The 22,874-nt window shown below is 40.7% G+C and overlaps 1 protein-coding gene across 1 annotated transcript in view; it reads left to right on the top strand.

The window, feature by feature from the left end:
* The window catches only part of FNDC3B (fibronectin type III domain containing 3B), a 356,597-nt gene that overhangs the window by 327,397 nt on the left and 6,326 nt on the right, over positions 1 to 22,874 (top strand). The window contains exons 24-25 of the mRNA XM_068987389.1: positions 13,333 to 13,499; positions 16,134 to 16,261. Of these exons, the coding sequence (XP_068843490.1) occupies positions 13,333 to 13,499; positions 16,134 to 16,261 (295 nt within the window). The remainder of the gene's footprint in view (positions 1 to 13,332; positions 13,500 to 16,133; positions 16,262 to 22,874) is intronic.

Here is a 22,874-nt window from a genome sequence, read left to right as displayed (position 1 = left end):
GAAACACTCTTGGTGACAGAAATCAAATCCAGCCTTTCACATAGTATTTATTTAACCTAACTTCATTTCCTCTGAGAATGGCCGATCAGAAGATGGGCAGCTGACCTGTATTCAGGAATAATTCAGCTGTGGAGCAAAAGTTAATGCCAGAAAGTTCTTTTACCAAAAGTTCAAACAAGAGTCTCAGCTTGAAGGAGGTGGGAAACCACCATAAAACCGAGACAGCCTTTTGGGGTAGACATGCTGCCCCTTCCTGCACACGCCTGCTGAAGCAAGAATCAGGGTCTGTGGAAGTGTTTCTGTCATTTCCCCTTAATGCATCATGGTTCCCTGCTCTTTCATGTGGGGACCTGCTTCTTTTCCAGACCCCTTCCAACCTCCACTTCTGCTCTGCACTTGAGTCCTTCGATTCAGGTCCTGTCAGTGGAGTCCTGCTGTGTGGAAGGTATTATTGCAAGGTGGGCCTTCAGTGGAGACCAAGAACAAAAGGAAGGCCCTGCCCCGTCTCCAGGAGCATGATATCAACCTACACGTCGTCAGGGAACACTAGCAGAACTGGAGAAAAGTGCTCTGGGAGTTTGAAGTGGGCAGACATAGGGAGTAAAGGGCAGACTCTCTGGTTGCAAAGAACAGGAACAGCTTTGTGAAACAGGTCACGTTTGAACTTGACATTGGAAGACCTAGAAAACACAATTGTTTGGCTTAGAACAAAAAGTGATCATCCTTTAGGAAATGAGGCCTAGTATAGAAAGAACAGAAAAAGTAAGCTTCTTCTGGGGAGATTCATTAGAGATCAAATTCATATTCATTTGCAGACAAGATCATTCATCTTACCATGCCATGTGCTTTTGGATGCATTTTTCACAGGCTCATTATTTTATTGGCAGGAGACTCCTCAACCTTACTGGCAAGAACAGGAACTATGGACTAACAAAAATCATGATAAATATATTAAGCTAGCATTTGGGGAAATTTGTAAATGAGTCTTTTTTCCTGGGCTTTTGGCTTACACTGGTGGTCCTGAGAACCTTCCTTAGAGAACACCTTCTAGTTGTACTATTTAGAAAAAAAGCAAATTTCTGAATCATTGTTGAAGCTGGTGGCAGAATTGGGATCTGAGCCAGCACCTCCTGACCTGCCTGTGGAGCTGCCTCAACTGTCACCTCCAGGAATGTGGGGAGATTGACAGCTCTGCCCCGTCCCCAGTGTGCTGCAGCCCCGTCCCCAGTGTGCTGCAGCCCTGGCCTGCGCAAGGCAGCAACCTGAGCTACCTCGTACAGAGAACTATACCAATGCTTAGAACAAGGCTCTGTGAGTGCTGGTCCAAAGAAGAATGCTGTTGTGAGACATCTGAAAATGTCAGACAGGAAAGAGTGCAAACCCTCATAATCAATCCATGCTCTTCCCTCATAAAAAAAGGAAAAAAACCTGGCTTGTTAAATAAATGACTTGTCTAAATTTAAATGGCAGTTTAAGAAAACTCACCATTAGGAATAGTATTTTTCTTATTTTTATGAGCTAGAGTCCAGATTTATCTTTTTCTAAATTAGATTTGTCAGTGTTCTCAGAAGTTAGCAAAGTGATGGGGATAGAGAATGTAATAAATTCTCATTTTATTTGTGGAATTATTTTCCTGGGATTTAAAAGGGTGCAACATGGCCTAATTTGAGTCTGAAGATGACCTTCCTTGCCGTCTTGAAACTGAACTGTTGTCATGAATGGTCCCATGAATCCAAGCCTTTGACTTTGGCTCTTGACTACTGAAGATTAGGGAGAAACACTTGGCATTGGATAGATCATAATACTTGTACTTAGGTCTTTGTCAATTCTGCTCCCCTTGAAGTTATTTAAAACTTGGATATGGCCTATCCAGTGAAAGGAACAGCATTTTCTTCCAAAATGACAGCTGTCTTTTTAATTGAAATTGTGGTTGCTAGTGTGGTTTCTAGTTGTGGCTTTTGGGAAAAGTGTTCACATTCTTTAGCATGTGTACTGATTTCATTAACCACCAATTAGTTTCTGTTATAGATGTGGCAAAAATATCATATATCCTTCTGTGGCCAAGGTGAGAACCAGAGTTTGTGGTGTTCGTGTACTTACTTAGCTGTCAGCTCTCAAAATATTTCTTTTCCCATGTTTGCCTGGCTCACCAGTCACTGTGGGCATTTGGAAGGAGTGCCACAGTGTCTGAGTTTTACCACTGTCCTTGGCAGCCAGTGCAAGTAATCTGAGTCTTCAAACATGAAGCAGCAGCAGAACAATGAAAATGCATAACGCTGCGCTTGGTAATTGTCAGATTAAAGAGTTAAGTTGATTTCAGCTGCTAAACTATTGCTCCCAAGTTTTCCATATCCATAAAATAAAGGAGTTGAACTAGAAGCTGAACTCTAGTACAGAAAAACTTCCACCTTTTTCACCTTAAAGCCGTAAATCTCTGTAGATTCTTTGTGAGTTAAATCCTATTCAAAAAGGTGTCTTTTGTAAATGATTAGAGAATGTCCTCTTTTTTTCTTCATGTTTTAGCTTCTACTTTTGATAAATAAGAAGAAAGATACTAACATTCCTTAAGAATGACCACTTAATGGCCAAAATCCTTAAGGTTTTGCATCTATGATGTGCTGGTTTATTATGTTTAATTTATAGAGCTCACAATCAAAAAAATCTGACATGGCCCAGAGATTTCTAAGTATACTGTTTGGCCAAAAATGTATTTTCAAACCCTCGAAAAGGCACTACTATTTATTGAGCACCTACAAAGTGCCAGGCATTTATCAGCATTATTTAGTTCTTGAATAGATCACAGTCTAGTGGGCATAGGTAGAAGAGACAGCAGATCATAGTGTGAAAGGCTGAAAGATTGACTTAAGCACAGAGTGTTGAGGGAAGGTGGGAGAATGGCATATGCTTTAGGCCGAAAATTGAACAGACAGGGCTTATTCAGAAGGTAACAGGTTGGATGAGTCTTTAAAGAGTATCAGTCCATATAACCTCATGCTGTAGAGCTTCAGGATGGAGACCAGCGATGAGGACTCAGGATTGGGTGAAAACCAAAGCTATAATCCTTAGGAAACAGAATGTCCTGGATCTTCATGTAAATAGCATTCTATTCTGGTACTTTTACACATGGATTTTTTTTTTTTTTAAACTTTGGGCTGCTTCATGTAAAAAAAGGGCTTCCTTGGTGGCTCAGCTGGTAAAGAATCCACCTGCAATGTGGGAGACCTGGGTTCGATCTCTGGTTTGGGAAGATCCCCTGGACAAGGTGGAATGTCTACGCACTCCAGTATTCTGGCCTGGAAAATTCCATGGACTGTATGTAGTCGATGGAGTCACAAAGAGTCAGACACGACTGAGCAACTTTCACTACTATAGGGCACCTTGCCCAAATCCTTGCTTCAAGGTAAGTCCACCTAGAATTCATCCGGCTCACTGGGACTTCCTGTGTAGAAAGTTTTTCCCCTTGAACAAGACGTTTGTTTCCCACATACTCAAGATTTTTGACCCACAAGGTTCCCAGTCCAAGATCACTGATTATATATTTATGCAGCAGCCTCAAAGCAGGACTAAGTTTATCCCTAGCACTTAGATTATGATCACTCAATCATCAACTTTTTTTAAATTACTGCAGTGTGCTAGGTCTTGTGAGGTATGTAGCCTGCCTATAAGGAACTTATCTTGCTGAGGAAATGAATTAATGTGAAAAAACAAGCAGATAGCACAAGAGATTTTATTTAATTTCAACAGAAAAACAAAAATTATGTTAGTTTGGCTATAGAGTGATTAATTCTGTTATTCTTAACAGATCTAGCATAGATCCAAATGTCTTTGTTTCCTTTATATGCAAGAAAAAAAATATATCCAAATGTAAACATTTTCATAATGCTGCATTAACCTAATACAGGGATTAGAATAACAAGATCAGCTCATGCATTTTAAGAGTATAATGTTGTAATGATGATTTTGAAGCAGCATCTGTCTGTGTTACTGAAACAAAATGTTGATGCTGCCCTAACAGAATTTGAGTTGATGCTGACTCTCATCCTGACCCTGTGGGACCCTGTTCCTGATAATTACACACAGCACTGAGGCAAGAGGAACTTAAGTTCCAGGAATGCATTTATGGTTAATCAGTTGTTCAGGTTACTCAGACACCCAATGTATTTTAAAGCAAGGCTCCAGCCAAGTGGGGATTGGAGAGAGGGCTCTAATAGAATTGGATAATTGCCACTTGTTCTCTGTTTAAATCAGCCCTTGTACCCATGACACTTTTCCCTTTAGCCAGCAAAATTGGGGGTGGTTTGTAATGTGTGCAGTATAATTGCCAGTTCACTGTTCGAGAGGAACAAAAAGTAACCTGCATGAAGAAAGCGTAAAAAAATACACACTAGGCAACAAATGAAAGTGGCCACAGTACATGAGCACTCCGGGAATGAGCGCATGCCTATTATAGAACAAACTCCTGCTTGTATTTCTCAGAGAATATTGTTGAATTAAGTGAAATAGATGTTAACTAACTCAGGGCCTACAAAAGACCTTTGGTGTTCATTTCCTTTTGCTTCTCTGGATCAGTCTCCAATTCACATGACCACCCTTGCTGGGTAAATGGCATTTTTATAACCTTCAAGCACCGGAAGACAGTTGTAGTTCTGGACAGGGATGTCAATTCTCTGTTGTAATCCCACATCCGTTACTAAATTTCTAAATGACTAGAGGCATGTCCCTTAACTTCTTTTGGCCTTAGTTTTTCCATTTACAAAATGAAGCTAGTGATACCTGTCTTCAGTCCCTGACTGATGGCGGGGGGAGGGGTGGGGGGCACAAGAATTTTTATTTTTTTAAAAGGGAGCATAAAAATTCATCACGCAAAATGAAAAATATTACTAGTTTATTTTGTTTCAGGCTGAAATGTTCTAAGCACAGCCTGAGGTGAAGGGTAATAAATGAACTATTTGAGATCTTACTTGCACCAGAAGTAAAATTCAGACTACAGTTTTTTCTTCTATTTAAGAATCGAATTTCTATTTAAAAAATAAGTAGCAGAATGGAAGTAGATACCATTTTCCATTTCATTTTTTCCTAAATGAGATAGGATTGAGGCAAGGCCTCTAAAATAAAAGTAGGCTAATAAAAATCCGGAAGACTGAGAAGAATACGCTTGAAGATGAGATTCCCTGCACATGTTAGAAAGCAAAGTAAAAGAAGAGTTTCAAAGTTCTCAGGTGGTCCTTAGAGATTCTAGTCATCCTTGCTTTGAGTATAAGTACATTTCTTTTTTGATATATATCAAGTGCAGTGTGGACAAAAAAAAGATGCAGATAGTCTTATTCTATGTACAGAATTTCATCAGTAGCTATAGTGACATTTTACTTCTTAGAAAAGAAGCATAACCAAAATGGATTGCACTCTGGTTACTCATAAGCCAAAAGGTCCATGTGGAGCTGGGAACATGAGGGTTAGGAAATTAATGCCTTTCCTCATTGGTCTTTTGGAAATCACTCTTGGCACTTGAGTGTTCAGTCTCCAAACTGGCACTCTCGGCAACATAAGAACCAGCTTGGGAAAAGAACCTTCCTCGCCTCAGGTGTCCCTACTTGGTGCCACCAGCTGCCATCTGCTTCTGCATAGAAATGGCAGGACTCTGTGTTCTTGCTGGAGTGAGGGCACATACTATTCATTCCTGTTTTGAACATCCTCCATCCCGAAGATAACTTCAGTAATGTAGGGAATGCACACAAACAGACTCACACAATCCAGAGAAATTAAGAAAAAATGAAGGTAATGACATGGCATTGCTAAGAAATATAGCTGCATTGAGCTTATTAGCACCTGTTAATTTGTGATATTTCAAAATTGCCATTTGCAGTCATTTGTGGACCACAGGCCATTTTAGGTCAGCAGGTTAGATCATTTTGAGTTCATATTAATGGGCTGCTGTTAGCCTTCAGTGTGCTGATAGCAACAAGAAAGTAAACACAGAAACCTCAGGATTACCTATTTTCTACTATGAACTTGTTATATGCCATCCAGAGAATTCTTGGATTTTTTTTGAACAAAACTGTTTTAAGGAAACAGATTTTAAAATTAAGTTATTTGTATATCATTTTCCTCTGAAATGATTTAAAATAAGCACATAAAAATGTAATATGTCTGAATTTTTTCTGTCAGTTGCACTTTGGTGCAAAAAAGTCATCTTTTGCAATATTAAAGCCTAAAATGCTGAGGTTGAAAGAATTCCTTGAAAATGTCAAAAATCTGTTGTTTTGCCTTCATAATATATGTTTAATAACAAATCATATGATTTTCTTGGTCCTTTCATTTGGATCTCAGTAAATTCCTGCCAGGTGAATGAGACAGTTGTTACCCCAAGTGTCTAGAAGCGGACTGGAGAGCTTTGACTTGTTCATCATGATGGTAACGGGCTCTGCACTGGGGCCAAGGTCTTTGTACCTCTTCATATCTACCATGGAGTACTCAGACAGGCAAGCAAAATAGAGGTATACTCGTTCTGTATTTTTAAATATGTAAAATGCTTTTTTCAATCACTGCTAAGTTACCAGCATTGAAACCCACGTGTGTGTGTGGTCATCAGAGGGTTTAGTTTCAAGAAGACATAGTCAAAGCTGAAGCCAGCTGGGGGCAGAGCCATAAAGAATTTATTTAAACCATAAACTCCCAGCAACCCACCAAACCTGCCATGTTTATGTTTCCCCTTCCAAGTAAGTATCTGTTTTAATACATGAGAGCATTTCTTTGTTTTTCCTTTCCCTAAGTAAAAATGCCCAAATTTCCATTAATGGCCAGCATTTCTGTAGCATCTGCTGCTCCGTTTTCAACTGTTTTCATCAGCGATTCTCAGCCTGGCTTCCCCAGGACAGGGCGATGGTATTTACATGCAGTTTTCCCACCAGCTCCAGGAAGCCTAAGGGATGTGGGTGAGGGGGGTGCCCTCCAGACTTCTCCAGTGTTGAGAAAGGAGGTAAATCATCCATGAACCTTGCTGCTTTGTTATTAAATAGTATTATAAACAATAACCACTAATGTTTATCAAGCACTCACAGGTGCTAGGTAATTTGTAATGAGTTCTCTCTGCATTTTCCCATTTAATTCTCATAACAACCCTCTGAGGGGGTCGGCACTACTGTAGTACCCATTTTACACAGGAGAAAACAGTTTACTTGGCTTACATTGGTGAAGATCATCAGGCTGTTGAACTCAAACTCAAGTCTGTCTACAAAGGTTGATATTACCGATTGCGCCTTCAGCCCCTGCACCAGTGGGGGGCAACCGCAGTAGAACCCCAGGGTGTTTCCATTCCTGTCCTCTTATTTGGCCTTCACAGGAACCCTAGGTCATGGGACTGATGCTTCCAAAGGCCATGGGCATTGGGAGTTGAGGGTAGAGCAGAAGACCTCTCAGAGGCACTGCCAGTGTAAGCCCAGGGCTCCAGGAAGACCTTTAAGGAGCTGTGATATCACCAGGGGCCCCCTGTGGCCTGAACTGATACTAAAATTACTCAGTGACTTTATTCAGCATGAACTACATTCTAGAAACCATGCCACCTGTTTGTTATGTATGTAAATGTGTGTATGTGTATAATATCTTGTGTTTCTGTAGCACAGAAGCATTCATGTGATATAATAAGCAGTGCAAATTTCATGCAAACTCCCTGGTTACCATTCGGTGGCGGGGGGCGGCAGGGGTTGGTGAGTGTTATACGTCTTGCACAAGCCATAACAGATGCAGCCGAGCATCACAAGTTCAGATGGACCTCTTCCTGCTGGGACATGAACTGGTAGTAGCCCCAGCCACCTGGAGAATAGCCTGTGTGGTGGGAGTTGAGAGCCACAGTGGTCCTCAGGGTACCTTGCCCTGACTGGGATGGTTGGTGGCACTCATGGTACAGGATCTGGAGCCACTGGGCTTCTTGTGTTTAACTCTTACTGTATGTTGGGCTCAGTGCTAAGCTTTTTACCCACATTTCCACAGTTGACTCTCAAAACAACCTATTAGGTGGATACTGTCCCTGTTTTGCAGATAGAGAAATAAGATTAAGGGGCAAATGGTTTGGCAGTAAGGGGCAGGGCTGAGACTTGTGGCTAGTCTTCCTGGGTCCAAGACCCCTGCCCCTTCCCTTGAGACCAACAGTGGGGGAGGGGGAGAGGGGAGAAGTGAAGGGTGGCCCAGTCTTCACCGGGCAGTACAGACCAAGATATGCCCCAGGGGAACGCGGACTCCCCACATAGTGCGTCTCTTGTCAGGGGATTGAGGTCTCAAGAGTTTCAGCAGCTCCTGCTGGTGAGGTCAGCAGTCCAGCTGCTCTAGGTCCTCCCCCTTCCCCGATGATTTCTCATGGCAGAGATGATCTTTTCCAGGGCTTCACGTGGTGCATTGTGGCGTGATACGGATCAGGTCCTTCTGGACGACAGGAGGGCCTCTGGCTGTGGCTCACGTTGCAGGGCTGGTGGTGCATGCACACGTAGGATCCCAGCACTGACCCTGAACGCTCTAAACAGAAGGCGGGGAGGTGCCCCTGGGACACCTGGACAGCCGCTGTCCTCCTCTTCACGGCAAAGCCTCACTCTTCGATCCCTGTGTCTTGGGATGTGTAGCATGCTTAATTCTATCACCAAAGGCCTCTGGCTTACTTATTAATGGATTTTAAAAATAAGTTGGTCTTGGTAAAACAAATATTTGATGGATATTTTTGATCTCTCCTTGAGTGGTTCTAGCCATAGGGTGTTAACCAGAGAGGCCACTATGCAACTGGCTATAAAGCACTGGCTCTGAAGAAGGTTCGTTCTTCTCCTGCCTCTTGGAGTGATAGAAAATACAGAATTGGGGTGAAAGAGGGATTGTTTTTTGTGTGTGTTGGCTTGTGTGCTTTTGTTTTGGTTGGTCTTTATTGTTTGAAAGAGAAGTCACTGTCAGCACATACAGAAGGCTTAGGATCAACAGATACTTGCTTGAGGCCTACTCTGTAGGGACTGGGGCTCTTACGTGAGCTTTCACACTGAATCCCGCCATCTTGCACACACTTCACTAACCGGTCTGGTGGGTGAGGGTAAACGACCAGTGTGTGCAGGGCAGCCTCTCCCCACGTAGCTGAGCCTCCACCCAGGAGGAAAGACAGTAACTTCAGGGTTAGCTATCTTCTCAGCATTACAAAATGACTGTAACACACACTGCCTAGTTATTACCTGTCCAGATCATTCTGAGTACTCTCCTTGTGAGTGAGTGAGTGAAGTCACTCAGTCGTGTCCGACTCTTTGCAACTCCACGGACTGTAGCCTACCAGGCTCCTCCATCCATGGGATTTCCCAAGCAAGAATACTGGAGTGGGGTGCCATTGCCTTTTCTCCAGGAGATCTTCCCGACCCAGGGATTGGAACCCAGGTCTCCAGCATTGTAGGTAGACTCCTTACTGTCTGAGCCACCAGGGAAGTCCCTTGTATTAACCCATTTAAAACCTCACAGCAGCTCCATGAGGTAGGTTCTGTCATTAGCTTCATTGCTAATGAAGCACTGTCCCTCGATGCAAACAAGCACCCTAATGGCAAAATTGTAAAGTTTTTCATTTCTATTCCCTGTTCCGCATGCTTTTTCTAAATTGGACTACATTTTTAAAAGATTAATAAAATGCTGTGGTACACCAGCAAAACAAGAAAAAGGAACAAAATAGCTATTCTAAAACTGGCAGATTCTGATGAATTTGAAAATTGAAATGTTAGAAAATATACTATTTGCTCAGTTTAGATTATACTGCAAAATTAGAGTACTGACTCTGCTTCAGTAAATTTCTTTGTGAATGCGAGTACTGCTGCCTATGTAGATTTATTGAACTTATTTCGAAAGAAAATACCCTCCTCAGAGCCAGGAGTGGGCAGGGAAACAGCACTGCTGCTGGTCACCCTCTCGAAACGCCTTTAAAAACCAGGCTGTATTGCAAGTTTATAGTGAAGATACATTTCTCCCTCTTAAACTGTGACTTCCATTTTGTGGTATAATTAAGGGCAATTACTCCAGTTAGAGATTCTAGCCTGAGTGAGGCTGAGTTAATAAATAGCTGTTTGCCTCTAGCATTAGCAAGGGGTATCTTCATTAAAGTGGTGATGTTGTCAGGTACGCTAAGTAGGTTACCATGGTATTTGTGGGTTTCAGCCTGGACTCTGTCTCTTCCTGAAATTAAAAATGTTCATTCTTCAGTAAAACGTGCTTCCTTACACAGCAAAGCAGAAGGAACATTAAACAGGTGAAATGACTAGGGCTCAGGAACTCCACTGCAAAGGCTAATTAATGCATGATACTTTAAGATAAGTATTAACTCTGATAGGTTTTGTAAGAAAAAAAAAAAAAAGCTGCTTAATCTCTGTATCTGTCCATCCATCCATCTGGAGGGAATGTTCTCTAGCACGTGGAAAAGCTGCTGCTTTCCTTCAGAAAACCCTGCCCACACACCGGACCAGCTAGTTAACAGGGATCTCATCTAATTAATCTTTGAATACACAGCTTGACACACAACAGATGGCAAGAACTGTGTGCTAAATGAATGCATAAATTCTGCCTATCCTGAGGCCAAATCAGTGTAAGAGACATTTTGAATTGCATGTGATTGTACTGCTGACTGACTCGGGGCAGTATTTGAAGACAGTGCATTGTCCCCAGGTGCTGGGACAAAGCACTGGAAAGTGGGAGAGAATCGGCCTGTGTAGGAACAAGGCATCGTGATTGGATTAACTCCCTTGGCAGTTCTCAGAGCGTCGTCAGGCCAGCAGATTCAGGTTCCAAATCTACTAAAGATCCTGGACAACTTTGGGAAGTTATATATTTCCACGGGTGTACAGTTAACTATAGAAAGGAAAGTGGTAACATTATATTTTAGTTCTAAGCCATCAGTTTCATTGTGAAATTTTTAATTTTCTAAGACCCTGGGGAAAACACTTAAAATGTAAGGCCTGTTTTTTTTCATGCCTTCTATGCCTGTGTCATGGAAAAATTATTTAGCAGAAAAGTACAAAATAGTCCTGATTCAGATGGGAGAAGGATCCATAAGCTGCCAGTCTAAACTGGCCAGCTCACCTGTGCTGTTTTTCTGTTATTTTGATTAGCCTGATGGATGATTCTGAGCAAAATTGTTCTTTTTTACAGATTTCCTCAAAGATGTGTAGTCTTGATGTCATCTTTCTAGTTTGAGAAAGGGGCTTTGAAAGCTCTTGGGAAGATAAAGGCTAAAATTGAAAGGATTTTCTAGTTAAACCTCAGTTATTTAGAAAATTCTGGTAAAGAGGACATGGTATTTCTCAGGTGCCCAGTTAACATTAACTTCATTGCCTCGTACATAGTAGAAGGTAATTAACATATCAGATTATATAGTATTACCTTATAAAAATCTGAAATTTCTGTTTTGATCAGTAAGTAAAAGCATGAACTGATGTTTCTAGAATCTATACCATAATTAAAGGAATCTCATTCTAAGCTTTATATGTTCTTAAATTTGTATTTATTTTTTTGTTGAAGAAGAATTGCTTTACAAAATTTTTTTGTTTTTGGTCAAGCCTCAACATGAATCAGCCATAGGCATACATATGTCCCCTCCCTTTTGAATCTCCCATCTCCTTCCCCATCCCATCCCTCTAGGTTGATACAGAGCCCCTGTTTGAGTTTCCTGAGCCATACAGCAAATTCCCATTGGCTATCTATTTTACATATGGTAATGGAAGTTTCCATGTTACTCTTTCCGTATAGCTCACCCTCTCCTCCCCTCTCCCCATGTCCATAAGTCTATTCTCTCTGTTTCTCCATTGCTGCCCTGTAAGTAAATTCTTCAGAACGATTTTTCTAGATTCTGTATATGTGCATTAGAATTCAACATTTATCTCTTTCTGACTCACTTCAGTCTATAGAATAGATTCTAGGTTCATCCACCTCATTAGAAGTGACTCAAAGACGCTCCTTTTCATGGCTGAGTAATATTCCATCGTGTACATGCACCACAACTTCTCCATCCATTCATCTGTCAGTGGACATACAAGTTGCCTCCATGTTCTAGCTATTGCAAACAGTGCTCCAATGAACAATGGGATACACGTGTCTTTTTCAGTTTTGGTTTCCTCAGGGTTTGGGCCCAGGAGTGGGACCACTGGGCCACATGGCAGCTCCATTCCTAGTTCTCCAAGGAATCTCCACACCATCCTCCACAGTGGCCGCATCAACTTACATTCCCACCAGCAGTGCAAGAGCGCCCTCCCCATCACACACACACGCCCTCTCAAGCACTCACTATCTGTAGACTTTTTGATGAGAGATTATAGTTGAAAATTTCCCCAACATGGAAAAGGAAATAGTCAATCAAGTCCAAGAGGCTCAAAGAGTCTATAGAGGATAAACCCAAGGAGAAACACACCAAGACGCATACTAATCAAACTAACAAAGACTAAACACAAAGAATATTAAAAGCAGCAAGGGAAAAGCAACAAGTAACATACAAGGGAAACCCCATATATTTAACAGTTGATCTTTCAACAGAAACTCTGCAGGCCAGAAGGCAATGGCAGGATATATTTAAAGTACTGAGAGGGAAAATTCTACAACCAAGATTACTGTACCCAGCAAGGATCTCATTCAAAACTGATGAAGTAGTAAAAAGCTTTTCAGACAAGCAAAAGTTAAGAGAATTCAGTACCACCAAACCAGCTTTACAACAAATGTTAAAGGGACTTATATAGTCAAGAAATACAAGAGAAGAATAAAGAGCTACCAAATCAACCCCAAACATTTAAGGAAATGGCAAGAAGAACATTTATATCAATAATTACTTTAAATGGAAATGAATGAAATGCTTCAACCAAAAGACACAGGCTGGCTAAATGGATACAAAAACAAGACCCATATATATGCTGTCTACAAGAAACCCACTTCAGACCTCAAGACACATAGAGACTCAAAGTGAGAGGATGTAAAAATATATTCCATGCAAATGGGAAGCAAAAGAAAGTTGGAGTATCAATCCTCATATCAGACAAAATAAACCTTAAAGAATATTACAAGAGATAAGGAAGGACACTTGATGATCAGGGGATCATTCCAAGAGGAAGACGTAACAATTGTAAATATCTATGCACCCAACGTAGGAGTACCTCAATGTGTGTATTTTTCTTTTATGTAGACATATATTAGATATTAAACTTAACTATAACATAGCAACTGATTGATTATTCAGATGCTATGAAAAGCATTTATCAAGTTGGCCTAATCTGTTGCGTGTTTGTATCATAGTTAATTTCTTGTCACTAATAAAAAGTTCAGGTGGCTAATGGATGCTGTTCCTCTCTCTAGGTTTATTTCAATCTACAGAGGACCCAGCCACACCTATAAGGTCCAGAGGCTGACGGAATTCACATGCTACTCCTTCAGAATCCAGGCAGCCAGTGAGGCTGGGGAAGGGCCCTTCTCAGAAACCTACACCTTCAGCACAACCAAGAGTGTCCCCCCCACCATCAAAGGTTTGTTAGACCATGTATTTCAGTGTGCTATTCTATGAGGAGATGTTGGGATTTAGTGTAGGAGGCTCAATTCTGACCTTAAATATGCTCTCCTAATATTTCTCATCTCAGCCAGATAGAGTCAAAAGAACTTTCTAAAAGAGAAGATTGGGAAATAGGTTCTACAGGGGGAATGAGAGGCCTTAAAGGAGATGGCTTACTGGTGTGACTTCTCTTGAGTACACATAAATTATCACAGACAACAGTGAGGCAGTCTTATCCCCACAGGAGATAGATGGACAGAGGGAAGAGAGAGACCAGAGTGACAGATGCTGGGTTAGGAATGCAGGTGAATTCCTGGTGGTGCAATGCCCATGGAGTTTACCACAGAGGTTTGAGTACCTCCCTTCAACAGTTGATCCACATCTTTGGATGCCCTTGGTGTGTAGATGAGAAGCTAACAAGGGCGGCATCCCCACCTTCCCTCCAGCCCACAGCTCTCACGGGAAAGCTGCAGCAGCAGGCTGTCCTCATCTCCTGGGATATTTGTCTTGAGGTTTGTGAATGACTGGTTGATTTTCTGCCCACTTCATGGGATCAGGGAGTGAGCAAAAGCCAGCTCCACTCAAGGTCTCCCCCCACCAGATCTGCTCAGTCCTCATCTCCCGCTTTCAGCCACAGAGTGCTGCCTCTGCACAGCAGACCCACCAGGCAGACAGCAACAGAGCAAAGCTGGCTTATCCCTTCTCACCAGTGCTGGGCCCAGGTCCAGCCCCTCTAGGACTCTTGAGTCTGTACCCTCCCCTCCCCAGTACCTCCCTCTTTGCTTTATCCAGCTGCTGCCCAAAATGACTCTGAGTTTGACTGATAGACCAGCAGCCCACTTGAACCAGGTTTTACATGGGGTCAAGTGAGGGTTGGCTCTGTTATTTGAGGTGCTAGGCTGTGAGCACAAGTTATGTATTTGGCCCCAAGAGCTAGGCCATTTGAATCACCTGCTTCCACACAAAGAGCTGTATCAGATACACCAGGACATGGAGTGCATTATAGGAGGGTGTGGGGCCTCCAGGGCCTGAGTCAGGGTCTGACTCACATTCTGTTAAGGGTTCCCATAGCACCTTGCAGGGTAACTTAGAATCGCTTAGAATCAGTTATGTCCAACTCTTTGCAACTCCATGGACTGTAGCCTGCCAGGCTCCTCTGTGGATGGGATTTCCCATGCAAGAATACTGGAGCGGGTTGCCATTTCTTACTCCAGGGGATCTTCCTGAGCCAGGGATAGAACCCATGTCTCCTGCATTGGCAGGCAAATTCTTTACCACTGAGGCACCAGGGAAGCCCCCTTGCAGGGTACTGTATGGTAAATGCCTTCCCCGTGCTCCCCTGCCCCTCAGTGGTCCAGAAGATCTTTGACTTCTTCATGTGACCAAGATACTGATGTAAATGAACGTAGACTTGCTGGGTCACTTGGATATTAAATGCCCTGGCACTTTGGTGTGGCTTTGCCTCTTAGCTGTAACAGGAGTTCCTGACCATGCTGTGGTTCATAGGTTTGTTGTAACAGGGAGGTTTGCCACATTTTATCAGTTAGCTAAACAAGTGCAGGGGTCTTTCCAACACTATCTTTGCCTCTGAAAGTGATTGTTGAGGTAGCTTGATCTTTTGGAAAATACACCGAATTAATAGTCCTCGTAGGTCTCGGTGCTGTTTCTGCAGGTGGACGGTGTCCTCAGGCCGCCACAGTCAAGTCTTCTTCCTCTCACTTTTAGATTCAGGAAATTGGCATAGCTGGAGGACTGTGTGGTTGGCTGAGATTCTTTATTTTGTTTTTCCATAAATTTCAGCCAACTCATACAAACTTTTTTTTAAAGACAACTTTTATTTTTCTGAAATAGTATTGTACAGAATTGAAAGTAGAAACAGCTGCCTCTAAAGAATTCATGTAATTTGAAATTTAAAATCAGGGCATTCCGTGAGAGGAGTTACACATGCTAGTTACAAAATGGAAACATATCAGATATTGAATATAAGAAAATATTAGAATTTTATAGCCTGTAAGTGCTTTGCTTCAAACTAATATAAGTTCACTTTAAACTGGAATGATGAGTCCAGTAGGTAGAAAATTAAAATACACCAGCGTAAGATAACTTTTACAAGCTTACCTCAAATGCCACCTGCTCCTCAAACCTTTCTTAGACCCTCACGTGAATGTGGCCTCTCTCCCCTGGAACTCCCCAGTGTTTTCTCTGTACCTCTCATTCTTATCCAGCCTACATTATGTCTGCTTGCTTATCTTTGTTCCATACCTTTCTCTCTGCTTCCCTTAACTACATCTTAATTTCCTTGAAAGCAGTGTCTAGTTTTGCAAAGTACCTAACACAGGACTTAATCATAGAAGGTTCTCATTAGCCTTAAGAAAATATGAGAATGCAAGCCAGGTCAAGCAGTTATTAATAGGATGATGAGCAAAGGACTCTTGGCCTGTGGCTTGAATGCCTTCTCTTGGTAAAGGGTGCCCTGATGGATTTCTAGGGGGCTGGACAGATAAACTCCCCTCGCAGGGCAGGCACAAGCACACTCCCCCTCTCTCGGGTCCTCACTAATATTACTGCAGTACTGAATTTTTGACCGTGGATGTGTGGGTTTGTATTTCAGCACCTCGAGTAACACAGTTAGAAGGAAATGCGTGTGAAATTTTATGGGAGACGGTACCACCCATGAAAGGCGACCCTGTCAACTACATTCTGCAGGTGTTGGTTGGAAGAGAATCTGAGTACAAACAGGTGAGAACCAGCCTATGTAGCATGTATGTGGCCTGTCAGTCTGGTTGGCTCCTGGCCTCTGCCTGTTGCTGTGAGGAACTACGTTTTTCTTAAAATCGATCGTAGAAACTGATTCACATGTACCCATTACTTGACTCTTCAGGATATAGTAGCTCTAGCTTATGTTCTTACAATTTCAGTTTCTCAAGCATGATCTCATGGGTTTTAAGTTCTATATTTGTATTTGATATTGCCTGTGATATTCACAAGTATCAAACTGTGTATGTATCGAAAACTGTGTCAGTGATTTTACTCTAGAGGGAAAAAGTGTCAACCTAATTACTGAAGCCCTTCTTCTATCTGCCTTTTTTATGGAAGTTATTATTGAAGGATGAGGAAGGAAGAAGATGACTTATCAGCCCTCAGGGCTGTGATGCAGAAGCTTTGGGTCACTGTTGTCGCCCTTTAATGTGCATAGGATCATATGAGAATCTGTTCATGTGGATTCTGATTCAGTCTGTCTGAGGTCATGGGTCAAGCCCCCAAGTGACACTGATTTGCTAGTGCATGGACCATGTCTTGAGTAGCAAGACTATACGTATCACATGATAAAGCATTTGGGTTTATCATCCGTTACACCCTTTTTGATCCTGATTCTTCCAGAGCCACTCATTGTCTTGTCACTGGCTATGAAAGATTCAGCTACTCTATAGGTTTCCATAACATCCCCAGAAACTTAATAACTACGTGAAAGCAGAATATAACACTATTGCTCTGTTGGGAAAGCTGAGACCCACTCCTTACCAGCACTTGTAATAGAGGTGTGCATTTACATCAGACTCAAGAGGTTGAAGATAAATGCCACCTGCCTTCTGAATCTTTATCATAATTTGCAAAAACTTCTTTATTCAGATAAAGAATAAAGGCTCCAGATACACAGAACAAGTAGAAAAAACGATTCAGGGCTTGTGTTAGTTCACTGGTTAATATCCCTCATGTAATAATAATGTGTAGAAAGAAAGAAAATTTTAGTACATTTCATAATCCTTTGTTACTATGAAGTGTCAGATTAAAAAGTGAATTGCTTGAAACACATTTTGCAAAAACTTGTTTTAAATATAACAGCTACCAGTATTGTTTAACATCAGTGGATGGTTTCACCAGTTTCCACCATTCCTCGTAAATAAGAGCAAAGACACTCTTGTTTCCTTTCACCTTAGAATCTCATTTTATACAGAATATTTCATTTCACAGTAAATAATTTTTTAATTTATTGTAATTGGAGACTAATTACTTTACAATATTGTGGTTTTTGCCATACATTGACGTGAATCAGCCACGGGTATACATGTGTCCAGTCCCAAACCCCCACCCACTTCCCTCCCTATTTCATTCCCCTGGGTTGTCCCAGTACACCAACTTTAAGTGCCCTGTCTCATGCAGCAAACTTGGACTGGTGCTCTATTTCACATATGGTAATATACATGTTTCAGTGCTATTCTTTCAAATCATCCCACCCTCGCCTTCTCCCAGAGTCCAAAAGTCTGTTCTTTATATCTGTGTCTCTGTTAGTGTCTTGCATATAAGGGTCATCATTACTATCTTTCTAAATTCTCTATATATGCATTAATATACTGTATTGGTATTTTTCTTTCTGACTTACTTCACTCTGTATAATAGGCTCCAGTTTCATCCACCTCGTTAGAACTGACTCATGTGTTCTTTTTAATAGCTGAGTAATATTGCATTGTGTATATGTACCACAACTTTCTTATCCATTCATCTGCTGATGGACATCTAGGTTGCTTCCATGTCCTGGCTATTGTAAACAGTGCTGCAGTGAACATTGGGGTACACGTGTCTCTTTCAATTCTGGTTTCCTCGGTGTGTATGCCCAGCACTGGGATTGCTGGGTCGTATGGCAGTTCTATTTCCAGCTTTTTAAGGAATCTCCACACTGTTCTCCATAGTGGCTGTACTAGTTTGCATTCCCACCAACAGTGTAAGAGGGTTCCCTTTTCTCCACACCCTCTCTAGCATTTATGGCTTGTAGACTTTTTGATAGCAGCTATTCTGACTGGCTTGAGATGGTACTTCACTGTGGTTTTGATTTACATTTCTCTGATAATGAGTGATGTTGAGCATCTTTTCATGTGTTTGCTAGCCATCTATATGTCTTTGGAGAAATGTCTGCTTTGCTCTTTAGCCCATTTTTTGATTGGGTTGTTTATTTTTCTGGTATTGAGCTACATGAGCTGCTTGTATATTTTTTAGATTAATTTTTTGTCAGTTGTTTTGTTTGCTAATATTTTCTCCCATTCTGAAGGCTGTCTTTTCACCTTATATAGTTTCCATTGTTGTGCAAAAGCTTTTAAGTTTAATTAGGTCCCCTCTGTTTATTTTTGTTTTATTTCCATTACTCTGGGAGGTGGGTCATAGAGGATCTTGCTGGGATTTATGTCAGAGAGTGTTCCTCTAGGAGTTGTATGTTTTCTGGTCTTACATAAATCTTTAATCCATTTTGAGTTTGTTTTTGTGTGTGGTGTTAGAAAGTGTTCTAGTTTCATTCTCTTTCAGGTGGTTGACCAGTTTTCCCAGCACCACTTGTTGAAGAGATTTGTCTTTTCTCCATTGTATACTTTTGCCTCCTTTGTCAAAGATAAGGTGTCCATAGGGGTGCGGATTTATCTCTGGGCTTTCTATGTTGTTCCATTGATCTTATTTCTGTCTTTGTGCCAGTACCATACTGTGTTGATGACTGTAGCTTTGTAGTATAGTCTGAAGTCAGGCAGGTTGATTCCTCCAGTTCCATTCTTCTTTCTCAAGATTGCTTTGGCTATTCGAGGTTTTTTGTGTTTCCATACAAATTGTGAAATTATTTGTTCTAGTTATTCACCGTAAATAATTTTACATGTGTTACTCCTTCAACTTACCTCAAAGATATGATTGACTTCAGAGTTTCAGCTCACCTGGAGAATGGAGGACCTTTTCTCCCACCAGGTTTAGTCATCTTTAACACGGATAGAATCATCTTGTCCCATAGCATTGTAAACAAGGGTTAAAGGATGAACTGTTACAAATTTTACAATGTATCATTTAACACTTAACAATATTCACTTCCCAACAGTACCATTCATCGCTGTATTTTATAAACCTTTTCTCCAGCTACGATGCTTTTCTGCTTGTTCTTGGGTAAATGTTCTGCTTCTTAAAGCACACTGATTGCTGTTTTTCATTGAAAAAGCATTATTTATTCAATATCTATACATCAGGCATTGCCAGAGTATAGGTTTTTTCAAATTAGATTTCATGGGTAGATGTGCTGCTTTGAATCTTGCTGTTTAATGCTAAAATATTTTAACCCATGAACATACAAATACTAATATACAATTACATATATGCTTCAAAATATATTTATCATAAATAAACAGCTATAAATAAGAGTTTCTTGGTGAAAACACAGTTAAACCAGGGCGGGCTCAGTGGATAGGAATTAGCAATCTTCTTGTAACCATGTATTTCCTGCATTTACCAAAAAATGATTAGGCAGGTAGTGGTACATGAAAAGTCGCAGTTGAGTCAGGGACAATTTGTACTGAGTTTTTCGCTTCTCCCTATTCAGCAAGCATTAACTTAAGCATGATGTTTTGAGCCCTACATTCACTTGTTCTGGACACAAGATAGGGAATGAAGCCTGTTTAGATTATGTGTGCAAAATAGTGGTTAATTATAGTCCAGAGATAACAGGCTTTGAATTCATAGAGGCAAAGGAAAAGAAAATGAGAGGTCATCATTGCAGAGCGTACACCACGGCAGAGCTGTGGGCTTATAGGAAGCACTGCGTATACTTCAATTATAGCACTAATCACAGAGGATCCACCAAAGTGTGGGCTTCTGTTATTCATTTTTATCTTCCCAGGACTGGAACATAGCTAGGCACTCTATAAATGTTTTTTGCATGCATGAAAGAAAGAGGTCTGTTTCAAAGGAACAGGGTGATTTATACTTGTAGTGGGGATGAGAATTAAACTTGACCATAGGGGGGATTTAGAAGTGATATTTGTAACTTAGGTGAAAAAAATCACCCATCATAGGACAGTACGCTTCTGTTCCCCAAGCTCATTTTTTACAGGCAACATATGGCAAGGGCCAAGGCTTTTGCTGATATTTTGCCGGAAACATTGAGTTAAACTCTGTAATTAGCTTTCTTTTGTTTAGCTATCATGATGTAGGGTGAGCAGCTGGTTCTAATTATGAAACAGTCTATTAACTTCAAGTATTAAGTCCTCACCTAAAGTTTTACTCGACATTAGTATGCATGCATATATTGATTTGGCTTTTCTGCCATTTAAAAAGTCTTTCAAGCATAAGCTTTTTTCAAGAAGCTTAAAAGTTCTTTTCAGACATTAATTGTAAAGCATTCAAGAAAAGAATGAAAATTGTGTGTCTATGCAGGTGACTTTTTTCACCTCACAAGACAGGACATAAGCAGTTTTATAATCAGGAAAGTGAAATGATATACATTTGTATTCAGACAGCAATGATTTTTATATAAAGTGTATAAATATAAACACTGAAGGTGAGAAAAGGGTAACAAGCTATAAGAAAGTATTACCTATTGGGGAGCCAAAATTTGTGACATATTAATACCGTTGCTGCTCAAATTTATTGCATTAAGAAAACCTTTGAAGCATCTGAAAATTCATAGAGCTCCACCTTTAACTTGATGGCATCTCTGAATTTATTTTGTATCATTTTTAAAATATAGTATTGGGACATGTATTGATTCTTTGTAGTATCACACAAGGTACTGTGAAGAAAGATCTCTTGACCTTGATGGAACAATTTTAAAGACTTGGAGCCTGCATATTTTTTAATGGTTTGCAATTTAATTCCCTAACAGAAATTAAACACCCTATGACTATTTTCATAAAGGTTCAAATCCAAAGCAAAGTAGAATAGATCAAGATGGAAATATTTAAAAGCTATTATTTGTCTTAACTGACTCTCAACACTTTGTAGGTTTATAGGTCCCTTTAAGTATCTGATGAAGGATATGACCCCTTCTACCAGAAAAATATTCATGCATACATCCATTTTAAATTGCATATAAAACAAATGTATATTTAGTTTCCTGGAATTCTGGTATAGGACCCCTGATTCATTGAGAAACTGTTAGGTGCTCTGTACAGTGAGGGCTGCCTGGCATATAACAGAATGGCATAATCTGTGCTCTCAGAGCTTCCAGTCCCATTGGGGTGGAAACAGCATGCCCCCAAGACACAGTTCGGTAATAGTGCCCTTCCCATCCTCTTTGGCTCAGGAGCCGCAGTTCCTGCCCAGCATTGCACCCTCCACAGAGGAATCCTGCAGGTTAGTAAATGCCCACTTCAGCAAAGGGCCAAGGAAGATCAAGTCTGCCTTCTGTAGTCATGTGGTATTGGAGGACTTATTCACCTCTCTGAGCCTTGCTGTCTTGTCAAAGTGGAGATACTAATTCTCCATTTCAGGGTTACTGTGGACATCAGCTCTGTTAGTCTTGAGAGAGTGCTGTGCAGATGGTGATGCTGGACAGTTATATCTCCTTTTCTTGGGAGAATTAGTAAAAGAGATTTCAAGGATTTCAACTACATAGCATGTTACTCTGAATTGAGGGTCACAGATTCTTCATTTTGATTATCTGGGTATTACTTTAAATCCTCTCACTTGGAATAAACATGTCAAAATTACTTTAAAATATATTGCACACCAAATCAAGGACAGAAATGGTCTTTGTAAAAATAATATTGCATGTATACTTACTATTGTATTATGATTGGTTACTTCAATAAAGAAAATCTTAGATGGAGCTATGCCTTTTAAATTGGGTTGAGGCAAGAGGAAGAGCCCATAATGGTGCCCCTGTCAAAACGAATGAAAACAAAGGGAGAAGAGGCACAGCTTGCTGCCAAGAGAGGCACAGTCCCGTGAAAAGTCACCTGAACTGTGCTGCAGGCCTGATGACCTTCCTGACAGTGTGATCCTATGGCTGTGATTATTCACACAAAAACAAACCGGTTATCTCAAACCTGTGGAACCAGAATCTTCAGGAAATGGAGTATTGGGACTGTTTCATTTTTTTCCTTAGCTAGGAATGAATCCAAAAGATTTAATCATAAAAGTGTTGTTGACTCCTATCAATGCAATGAAAACAACTCAATTGTTGTTAATGATTCCCTTGTATAGTCATGTTAATGATTCCCTTGTCTAGTACACCTTGTGGTTTGTGTGGGGGTTCTAATACTTAATGTCCACATGTACTTGTTTCTGGTAATTTTCCTCTTTTCAAACTGTGTGGTATAAGCATATCTACTCTTAAGTATTTAAGGGTTCTAATTAGAACGTTCGATGAGCATCTTCTCTGTTATAGCCATGTGCTATTTGCTATGGAAATAGAACACAGTCCCACACCCAATATATTTATCACATATATATATATAAAGATAATAAAAACATTGTGTTGACAATGCTTTTGAAAGGGGTGAGGTCTTCCAATTAAAATAAGAGCTAAAAGAAAAACATTTACAAATTAAAGCTCAGCTTTTGATTGAACTTGTCATTAAGGAGGTTCCCTTCAATTAGATATTCATTTTTC

The sequence above is a fragment of the Capricornis sumatraensis genome, chromosome 1 (assembly GCF_032405125.1).
Source record: "Capricornis sumatraensis isolate serow.1 chromosome 1, serow.2, whole genome shotgun sequence".
NCBI lineage: Eukaryota > Metazoa > Chordata > Mammalia > Artiodactyla > Bovidae > Capricornis > Capricornis sumatraensis.
The sequence above is the reverse complement of the archived record's forward strand: the minus strand, read 5'-3'. Positions and strand labels throughout refer to the sequence as shown.